A 20469-nucleotide genomic window follows, 5' to 3' on the forward strand; every position below is an offset into this window, starting at 1 on the left:
AATCTGTAGATACAGGTTACAAACTAATCTTAGGTAACAAGAGAACTGCCAGGGCAAAACCTCTTTCAGAAAAGTAGCTTCTACCTGTCGCCAGTCTGGTATAAATATTTCGCTTACTAGCCAACAATAAATTATTCACTTGTAGCAACTTACTCCAATTTTTGTTGCTGCCATCTGTTTTAAAATAAGTGAAGTGAAGTAGTACTATAGTAAAACCTACAGATGTAGCTAGGAAGTTTCTTTACACAAAACTAAAGGACAATATGGTATTGACAATCTTACTAACATTTTAGAATTCTTAAAGATAAATAATCTAAGAGAAATGGTGAAAAGGAATCTTAAAAATACTATCTAATTCTATAAGGAAAACACAGAACATCTAGCCTGTAAATTTAAAATGTATACTTTACTCTCGGCTACTCTTAAGAATGGTTTGCCATTACAACATTAGAAATGTCTTAGTTTGGTAAATCTATGTATTCCGATAACAGAAAAACTTTTAAAAAACACAATTTAATTAGACTAACACACCTACCTGTGCTTTCTGAAGTAGTTCAATTGTAAGAGAAAGCCAATCAGGAATGAGTTTCTCCATTTCCAGACTAACCATGGCTAGAGCAAGCATGGATCCTCTGAATTGCAGAAGTTGGTTGCAGGCCATACAGTGAAGTAGTTGCTTGGTAAGGACTGCCAAATGTTGAGATGGGCTCAATTTGGGCAAACTGAAAAGTAACTGAGGCCTAGTTGACACTGCAATGGCATGGAACTGAAAAATCACAAGAAACATCATTGTAACTTTATTTAAATATCTAGGAAATTACATATAAAAATTGATGTAACCTATTCAATTTGTTTTTGTTTTTGAGACAGAGTTTCACTGTCACCCAGGCTGGAGTGCGGTAGCATGATCTCCCAGATTCAAGTGATTCCTCCTGCCTCAGCCTCCTGAGTAGCTGGAATTACAGGCACCTGCCACCATGCCCAGCTAATTTTGGTATTTTTAGTACAGACAGGGTTTCACCATGTGAGCCAGGCTGGTCTCAAACTCCTGACTTCAAGTGATCTGCCCGCCCTGGCCTCTCAAAATGCTGGGATTACAGGTGTGAGCCACCATGCCCACCCTAACCTATTTCTAAGTTTTTGATTTAAGCTTCAGTGATATGACATATATACTAATTTGTCATATTTCCTTGGATATAAATAATTTTTTTCCCTAAAAATGAGGACTAAATAAATGAGTAGAAATCTACTTCTTAAGTTACTGAAGACTACATACTCAAATAAGAAACTAAAAGACTTCAGGTATATTTACAATATGAAGAAAATCCAATGGTGTGGCTGTGTGAAGATCCCAATTCAACTTATCCAGAATAATTCTCTCCATTCTCAAAATTTCAGATGAGGAACATCCACAGAAACTGTCTCTTGCCAATACTTTCAGTACTGGAATTCTCTATCCAAAGCAAAGGGGAACAGGGACAGGGAGAAAAGGACAGAAAGAAACTCATTTTCAATTTTTGTTTTGGCAAACAAGAAGCAAGTTAACAAATGGAGAGAAATTTTCACCAAAGAAACATATCTTGAAAGGAATTATTACCTCATCTTCCTCAACAGTCTTGGCAGCTAGGAAAAAACAGCTGATGGCAATACAACTCAAGTATTTTGGATGAGCCTAAAATTTTGAAGAGGGAAAAAGCAACTTTAGTGATTTTTCAAAAACAGTTTATTACCTCTTTACAACTGTTTTAAAAACCTAGATATGCAGATGAGACAGGTATACACACAATGCTATGGAATTCAATTAATGTGACTGCCACTCATCACTGCTTTTTAGATCAGAGCTTTTTTTTTAAGAGCAGGAAAGAAAGTTTATTAAAAAGCTTTAGAGAAGTAAAATGAAAGAACGGAAACTACACTAAGATCAAGTGCATCCAGAGCTAACTTTTAACATTATAATCCTAGCCGTATGATATTCTATAAAAATAATATCCATTCTATTGCTCAGAGTTCAATCAAAGCCAATTAACCAAAGGTCATTTCTATCCAGCAGAAAAAGCTTGATTTGCAAGTTTTTAAATAAATATTCCCAAAATTAAAAAATATATTTTGTGTGTATAAAAACATTTTTTAAAGCTAATTGTCTGCAATCTGGAATATCTGAAAAATGCCTACTTTTATCTCAGCAACAAGTCCACATCACTAATCCCTCCCTCTCTACCACATCTAAACTACCTTTCACAGATAGTTCCACAGAAAGATTAGTTTAAGGTTAGTGTCCTTCCTTGGACAGTGTATTTTTCAAAAATTATTAGTGAACATACATTGTTGTAGTTTCTATCATGCTATCATGAGATTCCTACTGTTTATTAAACATTTTTTTTTTTTTTTTTTTTTGTTGAGACGGAGTTTCGCTCTTGTTACCCAGGCTGGAGTGCAATGGCACGATCTCGGCTCACCGCAACCTCTGCCTCCTGGGTTCAGGCAATTCTCCTGCCTCAGCCTCCTGAGTAGCTGGGATTACAGGCACGTGCCACCATGCCCAGCTAATTTTTTGTATTTTTAGTAGAGACGAGGTTTCACCATGTTGACCAGGATGGTCTCGATCTCTTGACCTTGGGATCCACCCGCCTCGGCCTCCCAAAGTGCTGGGATTACAGGCTTGAGCCACCGCGCCCGGCCTGTTTATTAAACATTTTATACAAAGTTGGAGAAATTTCTGGAACAATTAGAGAATTTTGCCAAATATCTCTCTTTTTTTTTTTTTTTTTTTTTTTTTCAGATTTCTTGTTTATTGAGTCCTGTCATGTTTAGTAAGTCTCTTTAAGAGTATAAGTTTGAAGCCGGGTGCGGTGGCTCACGCCTATAATCCCAGCACTTTAGGAGGCTGAGGCGGGTGGATCACGAGGTCAAGAGATCGAGACCATCCTGGTCAACATGGTGAAACCCCGTCTCTACTAAAAATACAAAAATTAGCTGGGCATGGTGGTGAGTGCCTGTAGTCCCAGCTACTCGGGAGGCTGAGGCAGGAAAATTGCTTGAACCCAGGAGGTGGAGGTTACGGTGAGCCAAGATCGAGCCATTGCACTCCAGCCTGGGTAACAAGAGCGAAACTCTGTCTCAAAAAAAAAAAAAAAAAAGAGTTTAAGTTTGAAACTGAGCGGCTATTCAGGCTTACACTCCGTAATTCTTTGGCTTCTATTTTGTATACCTAATAAAGCATTTAACTGACAGTTCCCCCAGTTTACATATTCTTATGTAAACTAATGCCTACAGTTTAAATACTTTGCTACTCTTTCATGCCTTGCCATTAAATAAATGCTAATTTTCTGCTTTAAATATGTTGAGGGCCTACTATGACTAACTTGACACAACCAATGACATACCAATGGGGACAATATAAAACCTAATTATTTGTATGGTGCCATTCAACAAAAATATACTGAAGTTGTTTTATGAAATCTTGTTATATTTCAAAGTATGCCCATAGAAAGCACTTAACGTTTTTCAGAAAGCCAAACAGTATGGGTATTCAATAAATAGTGACCGAGAAAAACATGCAATAATAGGCTTACACTTTTCTAGTCTGATTTCTTGTCCACCTCTAGTACACCAATATGTTTAAAATGATTAAATATTCTGCTGATGCTATATGGTTTGTACTAAAATAAAGAGATAAAAACTTTCATAGGCTAAAAAAGTGATGAATACTTGTAAGAAAAAGAAAATTACAGAATACAATTAGAAACACCTCTGCTATTTAAACAATAGCAGAAGGCTGGGTGTGGTGGCTCACGCCTGTAATCCCAGCACTTTGGGAGGCCAAGGTGGGCAGATCACTTGAGGTCAGGAGTTCGAGACCAGCCTGGCCAACATGGCAAAACCTCATCACTACTAAACATACAAAAATTAGCTGGGCATGGTGGCACATGCCTGCAGTCCCAACTACTTGGGAGGCTGAGGCATAAAAATCACTTGAACCTGGGAGGCAGAGGTTGCAGTGAGCCAAGATTGTACCACTACAATCCAGCCTGGGCAACAGAGTGAAACTGTCTCAAAAAATAAAAAATAAAATAAACAATAGCAGAAGACACCACCATGTCATCTTATGGGTACAAACATCGTTCTCCAGAAAAGTTTTCCAATTCTTTCCACCTTACAGAATGTTTACTAATAGGCTCTGGTTTAGCATACCTACACGCAAATGAGGTTATGTGTATGTTTATCTTAAAACACTTACCTTTACAGTAGCTAAAAACCTGTCCAAAAGACTGCTAGCCAGAGCAAATGTTTCTGGGTAAAGGTTGAATTGGTACTTGAGTTTGGCCAGCCATTGAATTACTTCATCTCTCTGGGATGGAGAAACATTCTAGAAGGGAACAATTTTAAACACAGAAGACAATGTTTGAGCTATTATCAAGAGTATGTTTAGAATTCTCTCTCATAAAAGGTTAGGAAATACTACAAAATATGTTCTAAAATGTTAAGGTTATTCAAAAGCTTTCAGACTTAAGATAGATGAATATGAAACTATGTAAAGTTTCCACATTTAATATCCATATCCAATGTTCTCCTACTCTTTATTAAAATTTTCACTATGTCATCTCACCAAATATCCATAGTTAAATTAAATTTAGGTGTTCAGAGAATATAACATTTTAAAGTTTAAGTAACATTATTATTAACTGATAGTAATTCTGGAATTTTTTCCCAACTCTTAAGATTAAGAAAATATAGTGCATTTCTCTCACAACAAATAGCCATCAACTTACCTTAGGAAATATAAATGAACTATAAAAGAATGACAGCCCATTTAAAAAACTAAAATCAGTAATAATAAATGAAAGATACTGGGGAAAACAGATGAATTATACATTTAGAGATGATGAAAAATATTAAAAAGGAAATTAACCTGAAGTAAATTACTATTTCAAAAGATTTCCACAAACACAAAACATTACTTCTTGTATTGTTGCTGTAAGCCTACTGAGTAGAGGTTTAATTTTTAGCAGGGACACACTTTAAAGCAATAGTGATTAGAAAACTTTTACTCTTGAATTTTGGAGTCACCATTAAAAATACAAAACTGGTCACTTATGTTGGGAACATCCAGTATCCTCTTAATAGCTATTTCAAACTGTAGTTTCAAACCGTTTGAAATAGCTATAAGGAGAATATTCAAATAATATGTAGGAAAATTAAAACAACAATAATGTTTTGTGTTTATGGAAATCTTTTGAAATAGTAATCTACTTCAGATTAATTTCCTGTTCAATATTTTTTCATCATCTCTAAATGTATAATTCACCTGTTGTCCCTGGTATCTTTCATTTATTACTATTGATTTCAGTTATTTAAATGGGCTATCATTCTGTAATCATAGTCGATTTATATTTCCTAAGTTAATCATAGTAAGCCTACAATGGTGTGGAACACTAATAGTTATTCCCTGGATCTAGTTGTAATTTTGTATGTAGGCTACTTTAAGATCTACTTCTAAAAATCCCTAAGAACCAAGTAAAGGCAGTCATAAGACTTCTGGATGAACAGACAAGCATTCAAGAGAAATTAAATTCCTATCAAGATGAGCTTTCAGCTAAAATGCCACAACAAATAAGGAAAAGTAATATTAAGTAAGCCAGCCAAACACATCAACAAGGAAATAAATTCCCAGGGGAGGTAGCTGATGTTATAATCTGATGAAACTGGAGAGGCTTTTAGGGAGATAAAAGGAACAATGGTTTATAGTAGCTATGAAAGTAAGAACACCATTAACTCCAACCTTCAGGTAGAGATACAATGTGGGGTAAGGGAGAAAAAAATCCCTGAATGACAGATTACATTAAATGGTGTCTGGCAGGCCGGGCGCGGTGGCTCAAGCCTGTAATCCCAGCACTTTGGGAGGCCGAGGTGGGTGGATCACGAGGTCGAGAGATCGAGACCATCCTGGTCAACATGGTGAAACCCCGTCTCTACTAAAAATACAAAAAATTAGCTGGGCATGGTGGCATGTGCCTGTAATCCCAGCTACTCAGGAGGCTGAGGCAGGAGAATTGCCTGAACCCAGGAGGCGGAGGTTGCAGTGAGCCGAGATTGCGCCATTGCACTCCAGCCTGGGTAACAAGAGCGAAACTCCGTCTCAAAAAAAAAAAAAAAAAAAAAGGTGTCTGGCATTAAACAATAATAGAAACATATAATTGTAAGAAGAATCACAAAACATACAAAAAAAAAAGAGAATACAGTTATATGGAGATAATCATATAGTGATAACTAAATGACGTAACTTATGTAATGCACATATATAGAATGCAAATGGCACTCAAACATTAGTTCTCCTTTCCCATCTCTAAACTACCCAATTCTCTAATGTCAGAAAAACAAATCTGCAAATACTGTAACCATTAGTCATGAAAGAGATCATGACAGTATCTGTGAACTTCAATAGTCCATATATATATATATATATATATATATATACTTTTTGAGACAGGATCTTACTCTGTCACCCAGGCTGGAATACAATGGCACAATCATGGTACACTGCAGCCTCAACCTCCCAGGCCCAAGTGATCCTCCCACCTCAGTGCCCTGAGTAGCCAGGACCAGAGGAACGTGCCACCATGCACAGTATTTTTTTTTTTTTTTTTGAGACAGAGTCTTGCTCTGTCACCCAGGCTGGAGTGCAGTGGCTCCATCTCAGCTCACTGCAACCTCCACCTCCTGGGTTCAAGCAATTCTCTGTGCCTCAGCCTCCCAAGTAGCTGGAATTATAGAATTGTGCCACGCCTGGTTAATTATTTATTTTTGGTAGAGAGGGGGTTTTACCATGTTGGCCAGGCTGGTCCAAACTCCTGACCTCAAGTGATCCACCTGCCTCAGCCTCCCAAAGTGCTGGGATTCCAGTTGTAAGTCATGTGCCCAGCCTAATTTTACTTTTTGTAGAGACGAGGTCTCACTATGTTACCCAGACTAGTCTTGAACTCCCAGGCTCAAGCAATCCTCTCACCTTGGCATCCCAAAGTGTTGGGATTACAGGTGTGAGCCACTGTGTTTGGTCCATATACCATATACTAATATTTAACAATAGGGCCAGGAAAAGCATTCCTGCATGGCCAACGTTACCATCATTAGCCAAAACTAGTAACAATTTCTTTTAAAACCCAAAAGATAGTTTAAGAAGACTCAATTTAACTAAAATAATACTGAGTCTAACATCACTTTTTCAAATCAATTCAAACATGCACTGAATAGTAATATTATCATGACAGTATTACAAAATGTTCTGTGCCTAAGTAATTCATTTCACTCCTATTCCTCTAAAATAAAGAATGAGAGAGAGAGAGAAAGCCCAAAACAGTATTTCCTGATTTCATCAGATGAACTGTCTTTTTTTCTCATATGAACAGCTCAAATAAGATTAGAAGGATTCAGTAGTTGAACAAATAATCCTAAAGAGAATTTATAATAGATTGATTCAACATGGTAAAATACAGACTGCTATTAATATATATTCTGCATATATATTATATGCCATATGCTGCTAGTCTCTTCCTTGTAATACACACCATCCTCACCTTTAAGCTCTAAAAGGTACATCATTACCTAAAAGATTAATTACAATTCCCCAGCATGGCATACAAATCTATAACTTCTCTAACCTCAGATATCTTCCATCACTTTGTCTTAAACTTCATGCTGTAAGAATAGTAACTTCTATTTATGATTCTTCTTTGCCCCTGCTATGCTATTTTACATCACTGCTCCTTTGTTCATATTGTTCCTTCTGACTGGAACACACTCCCTTCTCTATCTCACCTGCCTTATTATGTAGAAAGATCTTGAAAGCTATTTTGATGTTACTCCCCACCAGATACTTTTCCTGATAATTCAAGTTGGGCTAAGTACCTTCCTATGCTCCCACAGCATCTCATTGCAACTGTTATGTTCAACATTTTTTAAAAAATTAAATTTCTGGACATAGTCCACACCTGTAATCCCAGTACTTTAGGAGGCCAAGATGGGAAAATTGCTTGAGCCCAAGAGTTTGAAATCAGCTTAGGTAACACAGTGAGACTTTATCTCCGCAAATAAAAAAATTAGCCAGGCGTGGTGGTGCATGCCTGTGGTATCAGCTGCTTGGGAGGCTGAGGTGGGACAATCACTTGAGCCTGGGAAAGAGAGGCTGCAGTGATCTGTGACTGAGCCACTGCACCCCAGCCTGGGTGACAGAGCGAGACCCTATTTCAGAAAAAAAAAAAAAAAAAATTAAATTTCTGTTTTTGGCTTTAACAAAGTAGGAAGCAGCAAACCTAAACTCCAGTTGAGAAAGACTAGAAAAGCTGTTTTTAAGATTTCGTATAGAGTTATAAAATTCTATTGAAAATCATCTGTATATAAACAATTTGTGGCAGCATTTTATCTTTGTAAATCAAAAGCACTTTGGCAAAATAGAGAACACCTGAAAGTATGTGCCACTTTGACCAGTTTCCATTTTTTCCCCAAATTCATGTAACAAAATTATCATGAACTTGAAAGTACTAGAAATTTTCTGCAAGTGCCAAGAACACAGTAAGGTACCTGAATGAATCATAAAGAAATGACTTGTGTGCTTACTGTGAGTCTATTATATGCAAGTAAACAAAAATGACACAACCATACCCCTCAAGGAAACTCACAATCAAATAATCAGAAAATTATAATACTTTGTGCTATCGTAAGGGAAGCAGAGTGTGGCAGAAACACATAGATGGTGAGTGACAGGTGTATAATATTCTTTCACGACCATGCTGTCCTAAATTGGGGGATAGGGGATGCAAATTAAACAAGAGACTGACTTCAAAATACAGTTTAGTTGAGGCAGGGGAAGTCAGAAGAAAACTGGAGGAAAAGGCATAAGAGAAAGCTTAAAAATATTTTATTTTTCCATTTTCACCAACACTTCAAATAAAATTAGAAAAGTTACAGCAACAGTAGAAAGGGAGGTTAAAAAAAAAAAAATGCCAGTCCCTAGAAGAAAACAAAAGAATTAGAACTAGGATAGAGAAATGTCCCTGGGGGTTACTCTGGCAAACAACTCAAGCCTCTATAGCCCTTTATCTCATTCTGTATTTACCCTAAAACTCAAGCGCCTATAGCCCTTACCCCATTCCTATCTTTTCTCCTATCCCCACCAGACCTTGGTCACCCTAAGTTACAGTGAGCCAAGATTGTGCCATTGCACTCTAGCCTGGGCAACAGGAGAAAAACGCCTAAAAAAAAAAAAAAAAAAAAAAAGAAAAGAAAGAAAAGAAATAAATAGGTCAGATTATGTGGTAATATAGCACAATATACTATAATCTAGGTAGACTATCACCTTCAAAGACCATGTTGTAAAAATATATTATTGTTGGTTACATGCTGACTCAAACAGATAGCAGGAGGAAAAGAATGGTCCTACAAGCAGCTATAAAAAAGCTTTGAGGCTCAGTAGAATGTGACAACATAAGGGCAGGAATTTATTTTCTCCTTTTATATCTCCAATGCTTAGAATAGTGCTTAGAATAGTGCCTAGAATACAGCAGATACTCAACAGACATTTGCTAAATGATTTGAATTCCCAACTAATCTAAAAATCACACACGCACACAAAAATATGAGACAACAACAACAACAAAAAAGAGGACTGCCTTAGGAAAAGGTTCAAATTATTATTTTATTAGTTTATTTATTTATTTATTTATTTAGAGACGTAGTTTCGCTCTTGTTACCCAGGCTGGAGTGCAATGGTGTGATCTCGGCTCACCGCAACCTCCGCCTCCTGGGTTCAGGCAATTCTCCTGCCTCAGCCTCCTGAGTAGCTAGGATTACAGGCACATGCCACCATGCCCAGCTAATTTTTTGTATTTTTAGTAGAGACGGGGTTTCACCATGTTGACCAGGATGGTCTCGATCTCTTGACCTCGTGATCCACCTGCCTCGGCCTCCCAAAGTGCTGGGATTACAGGCTTGAGCCACCACGCCCAGCTTAAAGGTTCAATTTATAACCTCCGTCTCCTGGGTTCAAGCAATTCTCATGCCTCAGCCTTAGCTGGAATCACAGGCATGAGCCAACCACATCAGCTAATTTTTAGTAGAGACAGGATTTTGCCATGTTGATCATGGCTGGTCTTGAATGCCTGACCTCAGGTGATCTGCCTACCTCAGCCTCCCAAAGTGCTGGGATTACAGGCGTAAGCCACCACACCCAGCCCAAATTATAATTCTATTACTTATTAGCTAAAGTCTTGAGGAAACTGGGACTACTGCCTGCTTTTTCAAAGGATTACATGAGATATTAAACGAGATATCACATATATAAACACTCCTAATTCAGGTTAACTAATCAGTTTGTGTAATGACAAGTAACAATAAATGAAGAATGTATTTCTTTAGCTTGTGGCAAAGAATAAGCAGGAAAAATCAGAATTAAATTTAAAAAGACATAAACACTTTAAAAAACAATGAGCAAAGGATAACTGAAAACAACACAGGAGGAACTTACATATTTGCCATTCATTCACTCATGCATATTAAAGAACATCTGACCACTATTCTATTTTCCAAGCACCATGTTAGATACTAAAAAGATGTGTAAGATACCTTATATCTGAAAAAATTCTGAAACTTTTTTCAGAGTGAATAAACTTCACAGTGAAAAATAACTATATATGACATAAAATTTCTAAAAGAAAAACTACGTAGCCAACAGCAGTTAAGAGACCAGCTGGCTATCTTCTAAAAAGCTTCCAACATTGGTATTACCTTAATAGTTCACTTGAACTCGTTACCACTATTGACCAAAGAGTAGGTTTTTTGTTGACTAAAGACAATGGTATGAAGGTGTTCAGCCTCTGTGGCTAACTATAAACTATATATCTAAAGAAGGCTTACCACTGTTAGTGTATATTATGAGGAAATAGAACAAACTGATCTTCCTGAAGCTGTAACTCAGATAACAAAACAGGTCAACAAAAACAAAAACAGTTAACTCTTGTTTCAGAAAGAAAAGGCTACAGTAGAAGCAGGATTTTTTAAAAAAGAAGAGGCTGGAAATGGTGGCTCATGCCTGTAATCCCAGTACTTTGGGAGGCAAAGGCTGGTGGATTGCTTGAGCTCAGGACTTTCAGACCAGGCTGGGCAACATGGTGAAACCCCATCTCTACCAAAAATACAAAAAATTAGCCAAGCGTGGTAGTATGTGCCTGCATTCCCAGCTACGCAGGAGGCTTAGGTGAGAGGATCGCTTAAGCCCAGGAGGCAGGCGGGGGCTGCACTGAGCTGAGATCATGCCTCTGCACTCCAACCCGGATGACAGAGTGAGACCTTGTAGCATTTTAAAGAAGGAAAGAAAGAAAGAAACGGAGATCTCTCTCAAATACAGCACATTTTTAAATGGTACACATGCCTCCAATGCAGTGTGAAGGTATTACTATATATGGCAGTAGTATGCTTATTTCTAATAAAATTCATCTCTCTTAAGGGAAAAATCATTACCTGATTTGAAGGTATTTTCCGCACATTCACCTTCCACATCTGTGCTTCCCTGGAGATTGCCTTTTCCAACAGGAAAGACAATCTCTGGTTTTCCAAAGGCCCTGGAAACTTCATGATATCCTTTGGATCTACCTTTTACCCAGCTTGATGTAGCTACCTACAAAATCAAATACAAATGTTTTTAAACTAGTTATAAAGTAAGTGTAGCATTATATAAAGTACTTATTAAGCAACTCATAAAATAAGAATGTTATGAGGCACTATAGGATTTTATAGCTCTTTAAAAATCATATTAAAATACCAAAATAATCAGTTATTGAAAACATTCACACTTTAAATCTGAAATTCAGTTATAGAGAATAAAAACAAGGCCATGTAATGGATAGAACCTTTGGACTCTGATCAAAACATGTTATTACTGTTTCAAACTGTCAAAACTTTGTTACTGGCTTTTTTACCAGAAATTCTTAGTAGTTACTCCAGGGCCAGGCACGGTGGCTCACACCAGTAATCCCAGCACTCTGGAAGGCCAAGGCTGGTGGATCACGAGGTCAAGAGATCAAGACCATCCTAGCCAACATGGTGAAACCCCGTCTCTACTAAAATTACAAAAAAATAAGCCGATGTGATGGCACACGCCTGTGGTCCCAGCTACTCGGGAGGGTGAGGTGGAAGAATCGCTTGAACCCAGGAGGCAGAGGCTGCAGTGAGCTGAGATTGCGCCACTGCACTCCAGCCTGGCGATGGAGCAAGACTCTCTCTCAAAAAAAAAAAAAAAAAAAAAAAAAAAGTAGTTACTCCAAACATTCCTCTTAAAAACCTGATCAGATAAGGGCCACTTTTTTTCTTCATTAAAAAGAGACTATATCAATTACATTAAATCCTACCCATTCCTGCTTCTTCAGTATGAAACAATCCCCTCCAGCATGAAATAATCTTAAAATCCAATTCAGTAACGACTAGCTACACACGTGGATATTTAAATATGAGCTAAATAAAATTTAAAAATTATTTCTTCAGTCACAATAGCCCTACTTCAATAACAACATGCCTACTTCAATAACAACATGTAGCTAGTGGATACTGTATCGGACAGTGCAGAAAAGGAACATTCCTATTAATGCAGAAAGTTCTACTGTACAGTTCTAACCTAGAAAGCACCACACAGTACAATGACTAGCACTCTAAAATGAGCATGTCTAAATAGCAAGTTTAGCAGTGCAGAACAACAGAGTCCAAGAGAAATGTCTCTGGGTTTTATGTACATACGCACGTATGTACTTGGAGACAGAGACTTACTCTGTTGCCAAGGTTAGAGTGCAGTGAAGTGGCTCACTGTAGCCTCAAACTCCTGGGTTCAAGTGATCCTCTTGCCTCAGCCTGTCAAATAGCTGGGACTACAGATGCACACCACCAAGTCCAGGTAATTTTTTTTAAGCTTTTTTTTTTTTTTGATAGAGATGCAGTTTTGCTATGTTGCCCAGGTTAGTCTTGAACTCCTAGCCTCAAGCAATCCTGCTTGGCCTCCTAAAGCACTGGGGTGACAGGCGTGAGCCACCATGCTGGTTTCCAGGTTTAAACAAAAAAAAAAAAGCAAATTACAGACTTGAGGTTTGACTGTGTGTAGAAAATTGGATTAAGAAATTGCTAAAGAGCCAGGTGTGGTGGCTCACACCTGTAATCCCAGCACTTTGGGAGGCCGAGGCCAGTGGATCACAAGGTCAAGAGATCGAGACCATCCTGGCCAACACAGTGAAACCCGGTCTCAAAAAAAAGAAATTGCTAAAGAATGTGAATAGGCTTAGCTAGATTTGTTGAAAACTAAGCAAAAAGGTAATTAACTTCAAAAAAAAGATTTTAAGAAAGTAAATAATATATCACAATATTTATACAACAATACTAGTAAACACACTGAATAGGGATCTCAATATAACTACATTGGGAGGATGTGGAGACATAACTATGGATATTGGAAAAGGGTAAAATAAAAGCCACATCTTTACATTTCATAGTAGAAAATCCGTGTATCTCAAACTGAAATGTCAAAAAAACAGCAGTAGGGCAAGTTATTTGAAAATGTGATCCTAAATAACAAGAGAAGCAGGAGAGGGTTGGGAGTGGCTAACCTCTGCAGAGTAAGAAAAGGGTGAGAAAAGCCTAGAGTTGGAGGAATGCTATTTTTCATTATAAATTTCACTAACGATTTGACTTTCTCAACTACGTACCTATATTACATGCTTCAGATTTGTGGCCTCTAAGAATTTTTTTTTTTTTTTTTTTTTTTAGACGGAGTTTCGCTCTTGTTACCCAGGCTGGAGTGCAATGGCGTGATCTCGGCTCACCGCAACCTCCGCCTCCCGGGTTCAGGCAATTCTCCTGCCTCAGCCTCCTGAGTAGCTGGGATTACAGGCACGTGCCACCATGCCCAGCTAATTTTTTGTATTTTTAGTAGAGACGGGGTTTCACTATGTTGACCAGGATGGTCTCAATCGCTTGACCTCGTGATCCACCTGCCTCAGCCTCCCAAAGTGCTGGGATTAGAGGCTTGAGCCACCGCGCCCGGCCCTCTAGAATTTTTTTTTAAATATCCAGAATTAACATGTGAAAAGTTCCAATTTTTTTTAAATTTAGAAATTTGAAAAAGTCAAAAATAGCAAACCAGTTCTTTAATTTCCATTCTATCCCACCTCCAGCTACTATCCTCTTTCCTATGTACCACTTCACATAAGCTACCTACTTGCTTCCCAACTTGCTAGAGATTAACTCTGGTTAACTAAATTATGATTTTTATTTTTGCGTCTTTAAACTCCTGCATTTTTGCAAATCTTAAATTAGCATGAAATATTTTCATACTAAGACAACAAAGTGTAAATGAGAGGAAAAAGAACTAATACTAATCCAAAAAGACCTATCTCAAAGGTGATTTCTTTTAAAAACTCTTGATTCTTTAATGAGGTCATAAAGCAGCTTTCCACTAATTCCCCAACTAGATTATAAATTCCTGGCCAGGCGCAGTGGCTCTTGCCTGTAATCCTAGCACTTTGGAAGGCTGAGGTGGATCCAGGAGTTCAACACCAGCCTCGGCAACATGATAAAACTCCATCTCTATAAAACATACAAAAATTAGCCAGGCATGGTGGTGTGTGCCTGTGGTCCAAGCTACTTGGGAAGCTGAGGTAAAAGGATGGCTTGAGCCTGGGAGGTTGAGGATGCAGTAAGCCAAAATCACGTCACTGCACTCCAGTCCCAGCAACAGAATGAGACCCTGTCTAAATAAATTCCTTTGCAGTCACATCTGCCCATATCATCTTTTCGTTACTCAATGCGTCCACACCACAGTACTGACAAAACAGAGACCCAACCAATTGTTCTAGTTTCAACTACTGAGGCCCAAAACAAAAACATACAACCAAAACCAAAACTCTACCCACACCTGCCCCAACCCACTGTGTGTGGAGTTTTGGTACCTTCTTTTGATACATCCTTGTTCAGAACCTTAACCCACCAAAATCTAATCTCTTTCACACCAATCTTTCCCATCTTTGAAGCAATCTTTCCCATTGCTATCATGCTCACCAATTCATCTTTTTCATAGCTGAAAACTTTGATAGCACCTCACAATATTTTGCCCCTTCTAAATTAGCTTTAGTTTTACCATAAATGCAGTCTAAAATCTTTTTTTTCTTTATTTTTATTTTTATTTTTTTTGCCTTTGAGACAACAGTCTCACTCTGTTGCCCAGGCTGAAGTGCAGTGGTACGATCTCGGCTCACTGCAACTTCCACCTCCTAGGCTCAAGTGATTCTCCTCCCTCAGCCTCCTGAGTCACTGAGATTGCAGGCATGCACCACCACACATGGCTAATTTTTTTATTTTTAGTAGAGACAGGGTTTCACCATGTTGGCCAGGTTGGTCTTGAAGTCCTGACCTCAAGTGATCTGCCCACCTTGGCCTCCCAAAGTGCTGGGATTACAGGCATGAGCCACCACTCTGGCCCTCATAACATTTTTTTTTTTTTTTTAAAGACCACACCTCACTATCAATTAAGATATAATTTACGGTCAGCAAAAACTCTTAAGAGACTATCTCAGGTTCCTTGTTAAGCCAGCTCTACCCCTACCTGCCCCAACCCATTGTATGCAGGGCTTGAGTACTTTCTTTTTTTTTTGACACATCCTTGTTTAGATACTTAAACATATTCCTTAAACAAACAAACAAAAAAGGTCATCTTGTTATATTCTATCCCTGTTGCATACTGCTGAGATGTTCTGAGATTCCAATTTTGTTGCCTTGATATTTTTCTCAGATCTTCCACAATTTGATGAGCAGGCTCACTATAATTTCTTCTAATGCAGACATGTTAACATTATAAATGGAATGTAGGCTAGATGCAGTGGCTCATGCCTGTAATCCCAACAGTTTGGGAGGCCAAGGTAGAGGATCACTGGAGCCCAGTAGTTCAAGACCAGCCTGGGCGACATAGTGAAACCCTGTCTCTGTATAAAAGAAATGGACTAGATGACCATTTGTCAAGAGATATTTAGAAGAAACAGCTATTTGGGTTTAGACTTCATAGGTTCTAAGATGAGACTTCATAGGTTCTAAGGTTTCTTCCAAACTCCTTTAAAACCTTAAAACTTTGGAAATTCTTTCACGCCATTAGCTACAACCAAGTGGATCCACCCGCCTTTACAAGATATCCCAACTGAGGTTTAGACATGGGGGGGCGGGTGGGAGGGAGAAGAAGAGGGAGAGGGAGAGGGAGAGGGGGAGAGGGAGGGAGGGGGAGAGAGGGGGGAAGGGGGGGAGAGAGAGAGAGAGAGAGAGAAAGAGAGAGAGAGAGAGAGGCAGACACACACACACACACACACACACACACGAAAAGGAGTAAATTAGGTTCAAAGGATTCGTGTTCTCCAGTTGCCTACAATTAAAGCCCTCAGTATGACTTTCAAATATTTAAATTATAACAAATTTTTTTAAAACAAAGGTATTTGGTCAAAGAAGAGTCACAAGGGAAATCAGAAAATACTGTGAGATGAGAGAAAATGAAGACAACATACCAAAACTTATCAGATACAATTGAAGCAGTGCTTAGAAATAATTCCTGAAAATGCCTCTACTAAAAAAAGAGTATCTCAAACAGCCTAATCTTCCACCTTTAAGATAATGGAAAAAGAAGAGTAAATTGTTCCAAAAGCAAGACAGAAGCAAGGATTTACTAAATATCAGAATGGAAACTAATGAAGTAGAGAGTACAAAAATTGCAGTGAAGAGTCAATGAAACCAGAAGCTGATTCTTTGAAAAGATCAAAATAGACAAACCTTTAGCCAGCTACATTGACCAAGAAAATGCAGAGGACAAATTACTAAAATCAGGAATAAAAACAGGACATTATTACCTAGCTTACAGAAATAAAAATTATATATTAAAAAAAGAAGGCCGGGCGCGGTGGCTCACTCCTGTAATCCCTGCACTTTGGGAGGCCGAGGCGGGTGGATCACGAGGTCAAGAGATCGAGATCATCCTGGTCAACATGGTGAAACCCCGTCTCTACTAAAAATACAAAAAAAAAAATTAGCTGGGCATGGTGGCGCATGCCTGTAATCCCAGCTACTCAGGAGGCTGAGGCAGGAGAATTGCCTGAACCCAGGAGGTGGAGGTTGCGGTGAGCCGAGATCGCACCATTGCACTCCAGCCTGGGTAACAAGAGCAAAACTCCGTCTCAAAAAAAAAAAAGAAAAAAACAATAAAAATTATTAAAAAAACTTTTATGTACAACTATACGCAACTAAACAAGAAAATTTAGATGAATTAGTCAAGCTTCCAGAAATAAAAAATCCCAAAACTTAAGAAATAAAAACCTGCACTGGTGAGATGATTCCAAAAGAAAAAAAGAAGAAAGCTGAGTAGTTGTATAACAAAAGATTTAAATGGTAATTTTTCTTTTTTAATTTTTTTAAATAGTAATTTTTTAAAGCACTGTCAAAGAAAAATCCATGCCCAGATGGCTTCACTGGTTAATTCTACCAACCATTTTCAGAAGAACTGACAGCAATTCTTTACAAATGCTTCCCAATTTATTCTTTGAAGTCAGTTATTACCCTGCTACCAAGACCAGACAGACATCACTAGAAAACTATAGATTGGTGTTTCTTCTGAAATGTAAAATTTCTCAACAAAATACTAGCAAACTGAATCCAGCAATATAAACAAAGGATCATATACCACAACCAACTGGGATTTGTTCCAGGAATGCAAGCTTGTTTCAAGATTCAGAAATCAATGCAATACATTATCAATAGAAAAAAAAAAAAGGAATCACTCTTTGTTCACCCTAGAGAAAGTTAACAACAACAAAAAAGTTAAAATTTCCTTAAACTTTAAAAAATGGGACAAAAGGTGGGGCATGGTGAGTGCTTGCCTGTGATCCCAGAACTTCATGAGGCAGAAATGAGAGGAGCACTCAAGGACAGGAGTCTGAAACCAGCCTGGACAACAGAGCGAGACCCCTGTCTCTACCAAAAAAATTTTTTTAATTAGCCAAGCATGATGTTGCACGCCTGCTTGTTGACTCAGCTGCTCAGGAGGTTCAGGTGAGAGGACTACATAAGCTGAGGAGCTTGAGGCTGCAGTCAGCTATGATTACACCACCTCACTGGGCAACAAAGTGAGACTCAATCTCTTAAGAAAGAAAGAAAAAAAAAAAAGATAAAACTAAAACAGGATACAAATAATTGCAAGACAAAAACAATGGGGGATATCTTTGGGGATGCTGCAGATTCAATGAGGCCATAGAAAAATTGGCTGCAAGGGGTGGCGCATGCCTGTAATGCCAGCACTTTGAGAGGCCAAGGTAGGCTACTTGAGGCCAGGAGTTTGAGACCAGCCTGGCCAACATGTTAAGACCGTCTCCAATAAAAATACAAAAATGAGCAGGCATAACAGTGCATGCCTGTGGTCCCAGCTACTCAGTAGGCTGAGGCAGGAGAACTGCTTGAACCCAGGAGGTGGAGGTTGTAGTGAGCCGAGATCATGCCACTGAATTACAGCCTGGACAACAGAGGGAGACTGTCTCAAGAAAATAAACACAAATATAGAAAAGAAGCTGCAATACCTGATCCTCAACTGGATGCTGCATTGAAGGAGATAAATGGTGTAAAGGTCATTAATGGATCAAATGACATAATTGGGACAGATTACACAAGTCAATGTATCAAATGCTAAATTTACCAAAAATGAAAAATTCGCTGTGATTCTGTAAGAGAATATTACTATTCTTGTGAAGTATTTAGCAATAAAGGGTCATATGTAGGTTCTACATAAAGAGAACAAAAGACAAAACCAGTAAGACATACTACGATACAGAAATCATGGGCTTCAGTTTTCTTTTACTGACAAAAGCCTATTTTCTAATGTGTAAAACACATTGAGTTAGATTAATAAATTCTGCTAAGAAATAAAATGCGAACATTTAAAATACAATTCTACTGTTTTAAAAAACTGTATAGTTCTATCTTGTTACTGTAAGCCTAATTGTTGGTCACATCCAATTCTGCATGCTTTTTAGAAAAGCAAGAAATAACAGAAGACTGTATTTTGGTTGGCATTTTACACACAAAAGTTTAAACCAGTTTCACATTTCTCCTCCCATTTGCTCAACTGCTGCTGCTTCTCCTTTTTCCACGCTTACCAAATGTCTGAGGCAATAGGTAATGCTTATTGTACAGCATAACTACTTCAGATATGTATACACAGCCCCCTGCTGCTCTGAGGAAAAGTGCTGCACAGTGCTGGGTATACAATATAAACAACTTCACTAATATGTACTGGTGCCGAGTGCTGAATCTTAGTTCCCATTCTGAAAGGAGGGATTAATGTGACCATAAAAGACACCTGAAGTTCTACCATTCCCTCCTTGACTTCATGCATTAGAAACAATAAACTAAGGTACTTGCAATTCCAAGTGTATGCTCTTTCCTGATCTCCAACGATGTACAAAAACTTGTTCTTTCAACTTTAAGTGTCCTCTAGTTCATACCTCCCTTCCTAAAGTTGCCATCAGTCTGTGAGTAAGACTCTAAATTTGTGCAGTTGTGCCCTGCCTTCCTTCATCTGTACTTGGACATAATTCTACTTTCACATTTAATTGCTTTGTGATTATTGGAAGACTTGCCTTTCCTATTATGAATTCTTTGATATCCATCTCCAGAATTTAGCATTATGCCTAATAAACAACAGCTTCACTTGTAAAAAGCTTACCAAGTAAAGCACGCAGTGCTTACTACTTGGCCACCTATTGTTCAAAGTGCTATGCCATATTAACTCATGTAATCTTCCCACAGCTTCATGAAATTGTTATTAGTAAGTCCATTTTATCTAGTTTTTTCACGACACCCCCATTTCAGCCATAAAGCCCATTTTAAAGACGAAGAAACATACACAGGAAGATGAATATTCATTTTTAATGTATTACACAATCAAAATAAAGACTCTCAGCTTCCAATCTTGAGCAAGACACATTGGAAGACCCATTCTAACCTACGAGGATGTCACATTACCACATAAACTCAGTATCTGTAACTGCAGATCAACTTTACTGAACTTCCCTAACACATGCTGATTGTGTATTTCTTGATACTTCATCAGTATTAAGAAATTTCTAGTACAGAGGCTCAAACTCTCTGAGATTCTCTGGTCCCAAATTAACCAATCTAAATCTAGTCCATCCATTATTTCTTAATCTGTTTGACCAATCCTTTCTATTTCATCTGCCACAAACGACCTGGAAAAGCTAGAAGCAGTTATTTCAACAAATCCATTTTCAGGTCAGAGACCACACAGTGAGTAAGACTTAATTCTGGCTACCGGGTTTCAGCCGTGTTGCCTAACGAGAAAGTTAATCTTGTAGGTCTCAGTTTTCCTCATCCGTGAGATGAGGCTCCTACTACCAGCCTTGG

General features: G+C 38.2%; 1 protein-coding gene across 3 annotated transcripts in view; it reads right to left on the bottom strand.

Moving 5' to 3' along the window:
- The window catches only part of CCNI (cyclin I), a 52025-nt gene that overhangs the window by 30217 nt on the left and 1339 nt on the right, over positions 1-20469 (bottom strand). The window contains exons 1-6 of one of the 3 annotated variants that reach the window (XM_074396320.1): positions 18627-18644; positions 11509-11665; positions 4238-4366; positions 1598-1672; positions 1313-1453; positions 536-766 (exon numbers count right to left, since the gene is read on the bottom strand). In XM_074396320.1, the coding sequence (XP_074252421.1) occupies positions 536-766; positions 1313-1453; positions 1598-1672; positions 4238-4366; positions 11509-11622 (690 nt within the window). In that variant the 5' untranslated portion in view covers positions 11623-11665; positions 18627-18644. Of the gene's footprint in view, positions 1-535; positions 767-1312; positions 1454-1597; positions 1673-4237; positions 4367-11508; positions 11666-18626; positions 18645-20469 lie in introns of those variants that run through there. The other 2 variants (XR_012516862.1, XM_039468223.2) reach the window with 2 other exon arrangements.

The sequence above is a fragment of the Saimiri boliviensis genome, chromosome 3 (genome assembly GCF_048565385.1).
Source record: "Saimiri boliviensis isolate mSaiBol1 chromosome 3, mSaiBol1.pri, whole genome shotgun sequence".
Lineage (NCBI taxonomy): Eukaryota > Metazoa > Chordata > Mammalia > Primates > Cebidae > Saimiri > Saimiri boliviensis.